This window comes from Hemibagrus wyckioides, linkage group LG18 (genome assembly GCF_019097595.1).
Source record: "Hemibagrus wyckioides isolate EC202008001 linkage group LG18, SWU_Hwy_1.0, whole genome shotgun sequence".
NCBI classification, from domain to species: domain Eukaryota; kingdom Metazoa; phylum Chordata; class Actinopteri; order Siluriformes; family Bagridae; genus Hemibagrus; species Hemibagrus wyckioides.
In genome coordinates, this window is record NC_080727.1 from 12,935,924 (window position 1) to 12,951,501 (window position 15,578).

General features: G+C 37.6%; 2 protein-coding genes across 2 annotated transcripts; both read right to left on the bottom strand.

The window, feature by feature from the left end:
* Window positions 1-21: 21 nt before the first annotated feature.
* Window positions 22-6,839, bottom strand: nim1kb (NIM1 serine/threonine protein kinase). Its single transcript, XM_058414883.1, has 4 exons — window positions 6,736-6,839; window positions 3,510-3,804; window positions 2,749-3,017; window positions 22-2,022 (listed from the first exon to the last, which is right to left on the bottom strand). Exons 2-4 carry the CDS (start codon window positions 3,784-3,786, stop codon window positions 1,273-1,275), a joined length of 1,296 nt encoding a protein of 431 aa, XP_058270866.1. The 5' UTR covers window positions 3,787-3,804; window positions 6,736-6,839; the 3' UTR covers window positions 22-1,272.
* On the bottom strand, window positions 4,891-15,549 carry LOC131368773 (coiled-coil domain-containing protein 152-like). Its single transcript, XM_058414886.1, has 7 exons — window positions 15,187-15,549; window positions 10,587-10,655; window positions 10,426-10,490; window positions 9,667-9,769; window positions 8,741-8,868; window positions 7,510-7,605; window positions 4,891-6,891 (listed from the first exon to the last, which is right to left on the bottom strand). The coding sequence occupies exons 4-7, from the start codon at window positions 9,731-9,733 to the stop codon at window positions 6,766-6,768; spliced, it is 417 nt and encodes a 138-aa protein (XP_058270869.1). The 5' UTR covers window positions 9,734-9,769; window positions 10,426-10,490; window positions 10,587-10,655; window positions 15,187-15,549; the 3' UTR covers window positions 4,891-6,765.
* Between the last annotated feature and the right edge of the window lie 29 nt (window positions 15,550-15,578).

Below are 15,578 nucleotides of genomic sequence, written 5' to 3' on the forward strand. Positions count from 1 at the left end.
TTTTTAAAACATTTGGGTTCTCTAACAGATCATATTTCAGATGCTGTAAGACTTTATAGAAACTGTTAAATCTGTTATTTTGTGCAGCCTTTATACAATATAAACCTAGGGTCTACTACAATCTCTGTCTCTTTGTCACCTGCACCTACCATAGAGACATACACTGCTGTTACACAGTCAGTCCCATCTGTTGCACTCAGCTCCTCTCTCCTCTGTCTATCAGTGGATCTGAGCAGATATTATTCAGATAGTGGTTTATTCTCAGTACAGCAGCAGCAATAACTTGATAGTGTGTATAGTGCTGGTTGAGTGGATCATTCAGAAATGAAACATTCGGCACAATTTAGCTGTTACAGACAAAAAAAAACCCATAGCACATCATAAAATAATTCTTTGGTCATGAGCTGACATTTGCATTCTTCTAATAATGTGACAGTCAGTATCGACTAGTTTAGTCCCACTGCAACTAAGGATAAAGGATGGCAAATTTCTGTTCTTTCTAATATTCTAGCTGTGTGATTTAAAAAAAAAATTAAAATCACATTGTGTGATCCTTAGCTTAAAGCCACTAATAGGAAGGTGACAGAATGGCAGGACAGCTACAAACACAGTAGTGTGATGGTAAAACAGACACGAAACTTGCAAATGGACAAAAAAATGATCTTATTACCTGAAGTTTGCGTCTGTGTGTACTGTTTTCTGCATGCCCTCAGATCATGCTAACTGATGTTGTAAACAGATCTTAGTAATGTGTTTTTTTTTTTTGCAGCTCTATAGTCTCCAATGTATAATCTGACATGGAGAGCATGTTATTGCAGTCTGATACAGAATTCAGCCATGATATTATTGTAATCATACAAGCAATGATCTTTGAAGATAATTACTTGTCAGACTGCATGTGCTTCTCAAACTAAATTTAAAGGATTGACCTGTTTAGAGAGTTTCTGACGTGAGGGTGGAGCCAAAACTTATTAAAACTAATAAAAGACGGGCTACTGTCAGTAATTTAACACCTACAAAGAGATCTATATTGTAGAAGGACATGATAAACTGATCAGAGTGTGTATGTTTACACCCATTGTGTTCTATACAGAAATAGTGCACAAAGCATCTAGGAAACACTGAGATGACATTATTGTGTTACAGATTTCAGGTTTAGGTGCAGGGTTGTTGGTGTTTTAGATCAGTGATGTCAGTAGAGCTTCCTGTGAAAGACTATTAACCTTGTGAACTAGAACAAGAAAAACCCATTTCCGTTCTGAGTTAAGCTGATTAAGAGAGGACGCACAGTTTCGAGGTGTGTCGTAAATTCCTGTAGGCTCGAAGACTGTCCCGCTTTGGATCTCTGACTACACCTGTGATTGAAGGCAGACACTCAGCTCCCTTGTTCCTTTGGATCCGATGGAGTACAATGCGATAGATACCTGTTATTGGGCTTCGACTGTTCTTGCCCTGGTTGTTGAGAATGTGTTCCTTTGTGACTCCAAGTTTCTGTAGGGCAGCATGCACCTCTTCCTGCTCTGCCCATCCTGACCTCACCTTCAGCAACTGGACAGGGTTAAGCTGGTAGAAGTGAGGATTGGAACGCAGAGTCTCCACCGGGAGCAGCCACTCGCAGCCCAGCATCTGATCCAGCGCACAGCGCTCTGTAGGCTCTGGCTTGAGGATCCCCCGGATCAGGCGCTGACATGGAGCAGACACCCAAGTGGGAATAACGTAAACTCCCTGTAATACACAGCGGCGAAGCTTAGGAACAGTGTCTGCACGGAACGGCATGCTGCCAGTCACCATAAAGAACAGAAGGACCCCCATAGCCCACACGTCTACAGGTGGCCCCATGTAGGCCTCGTCTTTGAAGAGCTCTGGTGCTGCGTACGGAGGGGAGCCACAGAAGGTGTCCAACATCTGGCTGCGGCTGCTGATCTTTGTGCTGAAGCCAAAGTCAGCTACCTTTACACATGAGTAGCTGGTGAACAAGATGTTTTCTGCCTTTAGATCCCGGTGGATGATGTTGCTGTCATGCTGAAAAATGGATGAAATGTATGATGTACAATATATAGAGACAAAACATCAATTTGTGAGAAAGATTTTTCTCAAATATGGTTCAGACAAATAAGCAACAAGTTTTGCAGATGTGTATAGCAACCTCTTCTGTTTTTTGGGATTGCACTGTCCAGTGTCTTTTTTTTTCTAGTGTTGGCATTAGCCTACAGTCCTTTGTCACACACACAGGTCCACTTATAATTCTGATTTATTATGTGCTTGGCTTTATACTTTCTTTACTTAAAGATTAGCAAAGCAATTGGAGTAGCCTACTACAGGTCACAACTAAAGTTGCGAGTGAGGAACTGAAGAAATGTACACTCACAGACCACTTTATTAGGAATACTTCCACATTTACTCATTTATGAAATTATCTAATCTGCTTGAAAGTGTGACCATAGGATGATATATCATCACACAATTTTTATGAAGCATTAGTATCGCTAGTTTGTGTGGTTTAGAGAACTGCAGGAGGTGTGGCCAATTGCTGGAAAATGTTCACTTTCCAATTTGTTGGCCTATTCTTATTAAACAAAGGTCTATTCTAATTTATGAAACTTTTCATGTTTTCATATACTTTCCTTATTTATTAGCTACATTACCTCACAGTCAAACTAAAGAGGCTCATTCTTAAAACATGTCCTTACTAATTGACATAAAACGCAAATGCAACTGAATAAATCTTCTAAATGCTATTAAACTGACCATGTACTTTACTGCAGACATGATTTGGGCAAACACAAGTTTGCTTTCTAGATCAGAGAGTTTTCCCTCACTGCTGATCCTGGCATGCAGGTCTCCTCCTCCGGCATACTCCAGCACCAGGTACAATCGACTTGGTGCCTCCAACACCTCGTAGAGCCAAAGAATGTTTGGATGATGCAAACTCTCCATTATGGAGATCTCTCTAGAAAGCATCCTCTGGGTCGAAAGGTCCAGTCGCATTTTATCCACGACTTTAACAGCCACTTTGTCTGCAGGGAAAACACAATGGCATGGTTGTTAATAATTAGTTCTTAGCTCGTAGATCTTTAAACTAGTTGCCTGGCCCAGAGGTGCCAACAACAAGACAATCTTACCAGGCAGAGAGGAAAGTGATAATTATATCACAAAAACCATAACATATGTAGATGACAGATTTTTTTTTTTAAATTAGCGGTGTTGCAAGCAGCAGAAAGAAAACAGCAAGGTAAATTTATGTGGTTATGTTTATTTTATAATTAGCAACCCCTCCATTTCACAAGATCAACTTTCACATTTCACATGCTTTCTCCTTCAGTGAACTGCCTTTTCCTCTGAGTGTGTATTTATTTGCATTTAGTTTGACTTGTGCTTTAGCTTTAAAAACATAATAGCTTAGTTTTCAGCTGTCTCCTGTGTCAGTGTAGCAAGTGGAAAAGAAATTGTGAATGCTTCAGCTAAACAAGAAATGTCGGCACCTCTTTTTCAGAAAGTATCCCACCTACCTTTGGTAAGGGCATGGAAGGCCAGTTTGACTTTGGAGAAGTTTCCACACCCAATCTCACCACAGACTTTATAGAATCCTACTCTTCTTCCTACATTCAGCTCTTTGATGGTTTTTTCATCATGACACATATCCAGCGTTAGCTTCTCCAGAGGTGTGAGGCGCCTGGGTGAATCCTGTTCTTCCTCGTTATCTGGATCACTGTCCGAGCTGTCTGAAAGGCTGTACAGGCTGTGCCGAGGCACACGTGTAGACACCAGATTCATGCTTGAAGGCATTGTTGTTTCCTCTTTCCTCTAAAATGACAAAGATAGAACAGAATCTTATTGAAAAGACATTGCTGAATGTGTACTGTAGCAAGCCTATGGTGACGTAATTACAAAGTACACTGCAAGAAATATTGCAATTATAGCAATATTCTAATGAATTATGCATCTTAATTCATTTTTTTACACATATAAATAAAAAGCAGCAAGGTCTGTTTGAGGGCTGTAAAAATGCAAATGCTATGATATGAAGAATTTGACACGAGATCCATCGCATAGAAATAGTGTATATTTAAAATGTTCCTGTAACAGTATAATCACAGGCCTAAAAATGAATGTAAAACATTACAAAGTGCACATTTAAAATCTATTTTTGTAGTAACTTAAATAGTCACATGCATCAAATATTTCCTTTTGTCAGATTGCAATAAACTAAAAATGACTTGCCAATGGAACAAACAATTTAAAACCTAATTGAAGTAAAATAAAAAGCTTAGAAATAAGCTTTATAATCTTATATATTTGGTTTATTGTCTTGTTTAATTGCTAATTCTTTTATATTATTATAAAAGAAAGAAAGTATAGAAATACTACCTATATGTGACTGTATCAAAGAATTTCCACTTCCAAAAATGTCATTTTCTTGCAGTGCATTCAGCAATAATCATCATAACCATCATATTTAATCTAAATATATACCAAATCTAAATAATCTAAATATCGTGAGACAGGTTATTAGCCTCTGATATTATCTTCAATACAGTAGTTATAATAATTTAGATCACAGTAGCTGTAAACAGTATAAAAAATAATAAGTACCAAAAAATAAATGACTTTAATTCTAAATCTAATTCAGGCCTCACCCTTGCATTCTGCTTCTCAAGTGAGATGAAGACACCTGTTTCCAACATGGACTTCCACATATTCGTCTCAACTTTCTGGGATGTGAGGTGTTATTGTAACAATCATAAAAAAATTTAAAAAAATCAACGTCTTTCAAAGATGTTTGGATCCAGGGGCTGCTCAGCTGTTCTCCACGTTAACATGTTGTTACACATTCAAGATGAAAATCAGCTGCTGTCCAAGGGGAAGATACTAGATCTACAGTGCTACAGTGCTAATTTATTCTCTCCCACCTCACCTGTCTGACTCGGGAGATTAAAGCGGGAAAGCGGGATTACACTCCTGGCAAGCATCTTAACCATTAAGCTTTATTTAGGTCTTCTTTAATCCCAGAATTTCTAGAAAGATGGACTGATGAATTAAGGGACACAAGCATTCAAGTACAGGGAGCTTTTTATATAGTTAGGTCTGAATTTGGCATCCTGAGAAACAGAGCAGAACAACGTAATCAAATCAGTTTTTGAATCACTGTAAAAGTTGGAATGAGGTTGATCTCTGATTTGTGTTCAGTGTAAGGATCTGATGTTATGTAACTGCTAAATAAGATTAGGGCTGTCCCTCTTTGACACAATGTGATTATCCTTAGCTTCAAAATCTTTCGAGTAAGACTCACACTTTTAACGTGAACAAGGTACAATAAAAGCATGTGTATATTAACTGAGTATTCTGAGTAATGCTTTTATTGAGCATGCTATGATTTAATACTACATTTTATATTTAATAAACATTTACCCAGAGGCAGAGCTGAACTTTTTAGTATAAATCTGAAAGCCTGGATTAGGTGCAAGCTACAGAAATGCATAACATTGCAAATAGATGCATGGTGGTTTTAAGGTAAAACTCTCAGATATTATGCAATAAAAATAGCGATTACTTGTGACTAGTTCACTAACATGAAAATGACAAAATAATAGTGCCTGTGTTTGGCATTCATGTAAATATAACAAATAAATAGTAACTTGTTTATGTATTTCAGGAAATCTTGTGCATATTATTATTATTAATTTTCTGGTGGCTTAGTGGTTAGCATGTTTGCACCTCCAGGGATGGGGGTTTAGTTCCTGCCTCCACCCTTTGTGTATGGAGTTTGCATGTTCTATATGTGCTTCAGGTGCTTCCGCCAGGTACTCTGGCTTCCTCCCTGAATCCTTTGACATGAGAGTCTGTGTATTTGTGCATTGTTTTGTGTTGTTCCCTTGCTAAGCAGTACAAAAGAATGATGGCGTTATAGAGTTTAGAATACTGACAAAGTATTTAATCTAATTTGTCTTATATCTGAATGATATAAGAATGCCAGCACCTTTCCATTCCAGTTCTAGTCTCCTTTTGCTCTTATAATAACCTCCAACCTTCCAGGAAAGATTCTACTAGATTTTGGAGTGTGGCTATGGGGATTTGCCCATTGAGCCACAAAAGCATTAGTGAGGACAGGCACTGATGTTGGGTGAGAAGGTGTTTAGTGGGGTTAGGGCACTTGACTTCTTCCACTCCAACCTTGACAAAACATGTCTTTATAGACCCCTGTTTTGTGCAAAAGGAGCATTGTCTTGTTGGAACATGTATGGGCCTCATAGTACTAGGAAAGGAAATTTTAATACTACAGCATACAAAGACATTCTCTACAAATACAATTTCAAATTTGTGGCAACAGTTTGGGGAAGACCCGCAGGGGTGTGACTGGATAAACGAACAATAAAAAAAATAAAATTGTCATTTTTAATACTTGGATCCAAATCCTTTGTAGTCAGTGACTGCCTGAAGTATAGAACTCATACACTCCAAGTGTCTACGGTGTGTGTGTACAGCACTGAATGATCAGGCTACATCCTGCACTTATCATGTGTTTATTTGAACTCACATGTCCTTCAGTGTTTACTAACCTTTGCAAATCCTCTTCTCACAAGCTGCCATTCATTTATTTAAATAAATTTAAAAAAGAAACGATACAGGTATACTGATATTATTTTGAATGCAAAACCAAGCACCCTTTCACAATGTCACAAAATGTATCATGCAATGCATCATCACATTGTGCTGTATATGATAAATGCTTGATACCACATTGTCTATGGTAGGTAAAAGAGACGTTCAGATTTTCCTCCTCTTCAGACCAGGCTCGGAGAAGGTGCGCAGCCTCTGTTGCTCCAGCTCTTTAACTCTCTGGCGCAGAGCCTCAATCTCTTTATTTTTCTCTTCCTGCAGGAACTGCAGCTTCTGAAGACCAATAGGACTGCATGCAATCAGTGACACTAAAATGGCTAACAATAACATTTAGCATAACACAAACTGAATGTTCTAAATGTTTATTTGCTTCCATACAAGATCCAATTCTGCCTGCTTAGATAAAAGGCTTAATATAAAAGGTATGTCAAAACATACAGTATGTGGGCTGGGACCAGCCCAGTAAAACCAAATTAATTTAGAATAATAGGTTAAAAAAATGTATAATAATAAGGACAATAAATGAATTTGGAAATAGCTTTCGAAATAATTTGAAAATAATTTTGCTATATTGATTTCCCTCTCTTCTATATTATAGGCTTTTTTGTGTAGATTTATAACATCCATATCCTTTTTTGGCTGCTTTGTGAAACAGAAATCTGTTTTACAGGTGAGAAATGTTTGCGAATTGAGAAAGTACCTTTCAGATAAATGAACACATTTAAGAGTACCATATTCTAAAAACATACACTATATGCACACTTAAGTAATTATGTATTGTATACACAAGACTACACTACGCATTTAAGCACCAAAAGTACTTCTATATACATTGCTTTTCTATTGTCCAGGTGGTGGTACACATTCCTTAACACAGAAATGACAGCTTACTCTTTTAAAGATGTTTTGAGGAACGATCCCAGATGCTTGTGGCTGCTGCTGGCTCTTCACTGACATACTCTGAGCTCTCGCAAGCTTAGCACTGAACTACAGGCAAAAAGGAAACCAGCATTATTTCCATTCAAAAACTCAGTAAAGTGAGCTTACATTTACAGCAATCAGCAGTTCACCCTTTTCCAGGGTCTTTATGCTAATTAAGCAATAAAGCACTGTGTTTTATAGGGAAACAATCAATGATGGAGTGATAAGAGCACATCACATTTATACATATAATGTTTACACATTTCCATCGTTAAACACTTATTATTTTATGTGGCGTGTCCACCATATGTGCCCCTGTTAAGCAACTGTTACCAAATAAATGATAAAATAACATAATATTATAATTGTATCACTGTAAACCTGTGACCTGTGGCAGGGCTGTTGTGAAAGAAAATTAGTCAACATCTTTGGACCAGTAAGTTTCAAAAATTCAACAGCTCTATGGTATAAAAATAAATAAACTGTTAGACCAGACTAAACTTCAAGAACAGGGACGGTGCAACTGATGATAACCTGTTAAACGTCTCTCACTTAAACTAACCTAAAACCTGTAGGACATTGCAACTTTTTGCAACACTAAGAAATATTTTTTGGCAAAACCATAGTTTAATATGCATTAAGTTTCAGATTTCTTTTCCTTTTTTGCTGAACCAAATTTTGCAACACTGCAACTGACATTTCTTCTCCACTGAGTGTAAGATGTGGTGTATTTGCAAGTGGGCGCGTACCTCAGCTATTGACTTTTTGCACAAATCCATGCTAAACAAATTAATAACACCAATGTTATTCAGTTACTCGGGTCCATTTCCCCTACTTTTAAACCTATAAGGAATAAAGCTGGATCCAGCGGTTATTAAGTTACATTAAGTTTGAATGTAATGTGTCCATTTCCTTTCCCACTGAAACGTGAACGTGCAACGGTTAAACCCTAAACTGATTTAAGGCAATGGTATCAGCATTATATCCACTTCTTCAGATAGATATTAAGCTTCACTTGGGATGCATGGTTTGCCAAATCAAATAAGCCTAAATGTTACAGATGGCACAGAGCTGAGCAATTATCAGAGGACTTTATTCATGTAGGAATAATACTAAACTGTGCAATTAAAAGGGGCTTGGACAGGGAGATAATAACTCAACACCATAGCACCTGTAAAGCAGAAACCTCAGATTGATATACCTCCATTTGTATCTTTAAAACTTCACTTTGCTTTGCTTTTTCCTGGTCCTTCATGTTCTGTCTCATGGCTTCTATCGCTTTCTCTTCTCTGTCCAGAACCACGTTTATTTCAGCATCTTTAGCCTCCACTTATAAAAATACAGAATACAACATGAATTATCAACCTTTTAGAAGAAAACGTATAAATATACTCATATAAATACATTTAAATAAAGAACAATAATCATTGTGCAGGAAAAGACAGAAACGATGTACACTGTCAGTCAGATTTTTGTGAACATCTGGAGTTTTATTATTGCTTGTATTCAATCCAAATTGTGTTATACGCAGAGCTATTAAATGACGATAAAGGCTTTCTATTTCAGGTTTGGCAGTTTTCCTGTTGGGAAAATTAAATGACAAATATTAAACAAGTGTTCAAAAAAATTCCTAAATTCTTATTTGACTTCCACACTCTTGGACTGTAATGGAACTCTAAATGGGTTCATGATTGTCTAATAATGATGTGGCTAAGTCTGTACTATCCACTGTAGTAACTGTCAAATTTTATCCGGCAAACACAGATAAAGGGAGTGATGCACAGTGTGAAAAGTCCCAGTGCTGTTATAGGAAATACAGGCACTCTTAGACCAATCACTTTATTGGTCTGAAATCATCATAAATCACAATAATCAATTTCAGGGTGCTAACAATAACTTCACTTCAAACTTCACTATTATACCACCAAGTGGTTTATTCATCACTTAAGAGGAATAAGTGACTCATAACCATGTTAAAATGCCGAATGATGCATACAATGTGGAGTTTCTCTGTCTACTCCTTTTTGTGTGACATGACATATTTAATTGTTTGGATCATTTTGCAATAAATTATAGTGTAATTTCACTGAGCTGAGGGTGATGTAGTCAGTGTGTTCTTGCTCTCACGCCGCCTCTTTGTATCTGCAGCACAGTCCTCCAGCTCCCTCTGGTGTTGCTCTTGCAAAGCTCTCATCTCACTCTGCAGCCTCTGAACACAAGCCTTTCTCTCCTGAATGTACAAATCAGGCATGTTTTCAGATTTCACTGTTCTGAATCATTAGGGAAAAATGTTTCCCTACAAATGGGCATGAACCCTATAACAACATCTATAACATTCATATTAGGATAGATTTGCTACTGCTGCTATCATTAAAACTTTTAGAACTGGAAAGTTCTTTCTGCTCTTCCATTTCCTCTTTTAAAACAGAGAGGAAAACTTTCCTTTTTAACACTTTCACCCTCCCTTTTTTCCATGAAAGAGGTTGTCATTGTATCTAATGTATGTTTAGTTTATGACTCCATCTGGTTTTGTTTTCCTCCTGTAAAGCAACCTTGGGTTCTTTTAAATAAATAAAACAAACCTAAAATCTAAATGAAATTAAAATATATGCATAATCAAAATAAAAAATGAACAACAATAACAATAAATTCAATTCAAACATAAACTTGCACGAATAATTTTTTATTAGTGTATGATAATTATTCTTTATACCACTTTATACCCCAATATGCGACTACTGTTTTGCTAATTTGTTAATAAATATTATGAAATTTTCTTTATAAATTTTATTCTAGTTAAGCACTTTGAAAACATTATTTTCCCCCAGTACCCCCGAACCCCCCACCACACACACACACTTTATTTTATTTTATTTTTTGGATTACCTCCACTTTTTCTTCATTTTGCTTCTTCAAATTAAGGACGACATTTTTCAGCTTCTCGTTTTCACCTAAGACAAAAAAGACCTCTTCTGAAGTCACTGCAATCTGCTTTTCTGTCTTGTGCTTTTCTTTCTGTCTAATGACAAAAATATAGTTATGCTTACCCCGAAGGTTACACTGTTGTTCCAAGTTGTGCTGAAGACATTTAATGTTCCCCAACAATCCAGCTTTCTCTACAGACACAGGATTAATTATATTATAATCATAGTCATGAGCAGGATATGGACTAATGGGTGTTAAATTATCTGGCACTAGAGGGTAACAAAGTCAAACATAGATGAATAATACATTTAATGTGTAGGACCAAGTGCAGTAAGTATGCATAACTGTACAGCTGTTTATATAGCTACAGCTCTGTGTATTATCACTAGCAATTTTGAATATTCCTATCCACTGATTTTCTGTGATTTACTCACTTTTTATTCATTTTTTGCAGCCTAGAGTAAAATTATACACTCACTGTCCACTTTAATAAGAACACCTGCTAATAAGTATTTAATAAGAACACCTGATCATTTAAGCCTTAATTCCAAATCAGCCTATCATGTGGCAGCAGGACAAAGCAAAACTATCAGAATGGTGATACTGATTTCATACACAACCAGAAGCATAATTTCCAGGGAAGAGGGAGGGAAGGTAATCCCCCCAATAATCATAACTACCAATTACAACTGAGACACTGGGAGCTTTGAAGATAAAGGGAAGCACTGCAAAGCAAAGATGTTTTGCAATGCTGGTCAGACAGTGAGAAAAAAAAGTGAATAAAATAAAACCTGTACTCACAATATGTGTACCTAGCTAGCTAATTCATTTCAACTAATCCATAACCATCACTATAATGAGTTAGCAAAAAACAGTGTTATGTTAGCTAAATTTTATTTCAATAGTTCCCTCATCAAAATCAAGGCTATTCACACTGGACATCCCACTATCACACCACCACTGACATATGGCCCACTTCTACTTTAGATTAATTCTGTTGTCAGGTATCTGAACGTTCTGAGGAAACATGAAGCTTTGACTGAACTGATGCATCTATGCAAATGCTTTCAGATCGATGAAGTTTCGACCTTTCCTCCACTTGTACTGTTTTAAGTGAGTTTATTTAACAAGGTCTAAAATGGAAAAATGTATTTAGATGTATAAATAAATATTATTGAAATAAAAAAAATTAATGACTCAATAGTTGATGTGTTTTGATATCATGCTAATTTGTGCTATTCTTTTGTATTGTATGTCTTGAGTGGACATCAGATCCAAGGTGAATATAGCAGCTGATTAGACCGATCAAAAGGATGAAAGGAGGAACATCTGATCAGGAAAAGGTAAGCTAATACTACTGAAAAGACCAGTGGAGATGTTAAGTGTCAATAAAAATTATATCTTATTTCTGGCTTATGCGTACATATCATGATGAGGACAGCAGGCAAGCAGCCGTTTCAGATAAGCAGGTAAGAATTAAACAGCTGATAGGGAAGAACGTTTGGTATGATACACAGCATACAAATAAATAGACTAGGAAGTTATTTAGTAATTTCTTCTCGTGTCAGTTTCAGAATGAACCTAATGTTAGCAACCAACTGAGCTCAGATGACTGGGACGGAGAAGGATTTAACGATTCAGATATCACCACCTGCTTAATGCCTGTACTCAAATTTATAGTTGTACAGACTAGAGCTCACTATAAGTTAAACTTTTAGCAAAAACGGTTTCAGATGTTCCTCTGGCTGCACTACAGTGCCACTTGAAAAGTGGCTTTACGCTTTTATTACACGGATGTCCTCTCAAAGAAAACCACTCTTGCTTCTAAGTTAGATCCTGCCTTTGTGTGTATTGGCTTCAAGAACTGGAAAAACGCAGTGGAGAAGTTTATAGCCCACGTGCACCCAGATGGTGCAGCCAACGTCTGGTAAATACCCTGGAGAACAGACTGTTTAGAAAGAAACAGCCCTTTATATTTATATGTGCTCTGTGGAGAACATTGTGTGAACCTAGTTACACGAAGACAAGCTTCTGAGAGATTCTCTTGACTGGGTACATCGGATGGAAAATCTGTGTAGCATGTTTGGTAAATTCAAAAGAAATGTTAGCCAGATTGCTATAGCAGTTTATGGCATCTCAAGCACTTTACACACCAAGCAATAACATCTGTTCTCAAGCAGGATGATTGAGATCATCTATTCCTTAGATGAAATGCTCCTAGTGCAGCCACCTCCAGTGGTTTGCACCAAAGGTTTCTCAATAGCAGGACTGTACTGGGCTTTTTGTGTTGGCAGGAGCTGTAACTGGAGAGAACATCTGAATACTTTCCCAAAAAAAACACAATCTCTGGCATGGAAACTGCTGTTTCTTAAATTCAGTCTGTTTTGAAAGAGAAGAGAAATGAAAATCTCTTTTGGAGCAGGCAATTGTGATTGTGAGTTCTCTAAACTTAGAGCCCATGAAAGTTCCAGGACTGAAACAACTGCATAAATGTTTTAGTGAAGACGAAAGCACATACAAGCCAAAAACAGCACTAGAGCACTTCATTGTTGAATTTATATCAGGTTCTTGATGTTGTTTGATGTCTTCAGCAGGAAGGTCTAGTGACCCTGCAGAAACTAGAGCACACTCTGCTCACTGGACAAGTTTAATCAGTGTGTGGTGAGTATCTTTGGAGCTTGGAGTTCAAATACCCATGTTTAGACATAACTACCAGTTTGGACGCAGTGTGAAGGCAGCACAAATTTTTAAAGTTTTTGTCAGTGGAAGTCTGTGGCCTTTTCAGGAAATAGGTTCAGGTTGTACCAGTCTCTGAAGCAGAAAGTAGTTTTAGTGCCCTCAGACCTAGCTACGCTCAAGTATGTTGCTACAGAGACAGAATCATGTTGCAGTTTGTCACGTCCACCAAGACAAGTTGGACTACCTTTTAAACATGCAAGTCTGTGTGCCAACAATTTGTTGTTGGATGTGACAGACACAAGGAGACATTCAGTCCCTTCCATTTAACTGTAATGAAGTTCTGTGTCTATCAATAAGTATATTCAGTTGTGCAGGGAAGAGCTGACTATGTTTCACTTGCAAAACAAATCCTATGATTAATAATGTGTATAAGATTTAATCAGTTACAGTATGCATTTATTTGGACTGTTGCCCATTTCATTCACATTTCTGGCATTTGGCAGATGCCCTTATCCAAATCGACTTACAATTTTATCTCATTTTATACAACTGAGGGTTAAGGGCCTTGCTCAGGGGCTCAGCAGTAGCAGCTTGGTGGACCTGGAATTCGAACTCACAACCTTCTGATCAGTAGTCCAACACCTTAATCACTAATCTACCAATTCTTGTGGATGATAGATGGAAATTATGTAATGACCCAGCAGATATAACAAATCTGTCTTTTTACCCCCCAATTATTTATTTCATGCACACAACAGCCTTTTGAGTTTAAATGGTGTGAAATACAAAAAGCATCTTGTGTGTGGAGGGTCTGCAGTCTGAAACATCTTGTTGATGAGAGAGATCAAAGGAAAATGATCAGACTAAGCTGAGCTGAAAATGAAGGATAAAGTAACTCAAATAAATAAATGTGGTGAGAGAAAAGCATATCAGAACACACAACACATCAGACTCTGCAGTGGATGAGCTACAACAGCAGGACACCACATCAGGCTCCACTCCTGTTATTCAAGAACAGGAATCTGAGGCTATCACTGGTACAGCTGATCACGAATTAGGATACGAAGGTAATAATAAAATAAAATAAACATGCATGTACACTGACCAGGCATAACATTATGTCCACCTGCCTAATATTGTGTTGGTCTCTCTTTTGCTGCAAAAACAGCCCTGACCTGTCATGCACCTGTGTATTCTGACACCTTTCTATCAGAACCAGCATTAACTTCTTCAGCAATCTGAGCAACAGTAGCTCATCTGGATCGGATCACATGGGCCAGTCTTCACTCCCCATACGCATCAATGAGCCTTGGCCGTCCATGACCCTGTCGCCGGTTCACCACTGTTCCTTCCTTGGACCACTTTTGATAGATACTGACCACTGCAGACCGGGAACACCCCACAAGAGCTACAGTTTTGGAGATGCTCTGATCCAGTTGTCTAGCCATCACAATTTGGCCCTCGTCAAACTTGCTCAAATCCTTCTACAGCTACAACAGCAGGAGACCCCATCTGGCTCCACTCCTGTTATTCAAGAACAGGAATCTGAGACTCACTCAAACTGGACAGTTAAAGATTACAAAGTCTTCAGCTGTCATGTTTGGGTGAGTCTATTCCCACAGTAGCTGATCAGATTCCTGTTCTTGATTGAGTTTCCTGATGTTACACCCCATCTACCTCAAGGTCAATGTGCTGAGATGCTTTTCTGCTCTCCACAGTTGTAAAGAGTGATTATATAAGTTACTATATCCTTCCTGGCAGCTGAAACCTATCCAGCCATTTTATTCTGACCTCTAGTACATCTGGTACCAACAACCATGCCACAATCAGTCACAGAGATCACAATGTGAACATTAAATCTTTACCTGTATGTGCATGACTATTATTATTTATTTATTTATTTTGCATTGTGCTGCTGCCACATGATTGGCTGATTAGATAATTGCACAAGTGCACTGGTGTTCCTAATAAAGTGGATAGTGAGTGTAATAAAATTACTCGACGTGCAGCACCATTTTAACTAATTATTAAACCTGTACTTACCTTCAATTAAATGTTTTTCCTTGTTTTGAGACAATTTTAGAAGTCTATTGGTTTCGTCCAGTTTTATTTCAAGGATATTGTTCTTTCCCCTCAGCTCTGTTATTTTCTAATGAACACAAACAGAACAGCTGCTTCAGGGAAATCAAACATGGCGGACTCAGACAGCTAGCTTGCTAACCACTAACTTTAAAGGTAAGAATTTTTAATCTCTCTTAGGAAATATAACATCAAACAAGATTGCGTTATGTTGTCGTTGATATACTTGCTCCAGGAGACTGAAACCTTGAATTAGTTTATCGAGGTTTACAACCGTTTTCTTCATTTTAACTTGGTATAAACAGTTAAATTGCAGCTGGCTTAGGAATTGAGAGTCGATTCCAAAGCTTTGACTC

Coding starts and splice junctions, on each gene's coding strand:
- LOC131368773 (XM_058414886.1), bottom strand. CDS start 9,733: ATGAGAGCTTTGCAAGAGCAACACCAGAGGGAGCTGGAGGACTGTGCT. Junction 8,869..9,666: donor TGCAGATACAAAGAGGCGGC/GTGAGAGCAAGA, acceptor TATTTTTATAAG/TGGAGGCTAAAGATGCTGAA. Junction 6,892..7,509: donor CTCAAAACATCTTTAAAAGA/GTAAGCTGTCAT, acceptor ATTGGTCTTCAG/AAGCTGCAGTTCCTGCAGGA.
- nim1kb (XM_058414883.1), bottom strand. CDS start 3,786: ATGCCTTCAAGCATGAATCTGGTGTCTACACGTGTGCCTCGGCACAGC. Junction 3,018..3,509: donor CTTCCATGCCCTTACCAAAG/GTAGGTGGGATA, acceptor TTTTCCCTGCAG/ACAAAGTGGCTGTTAAAGTC. Junction 2,023..2,748: donor TGTCTGCAGTAAAGTACATG/GTCAGTTTAATA, acceptor TCCATTTTTCAG/CATGACAGCAACATCATCCA.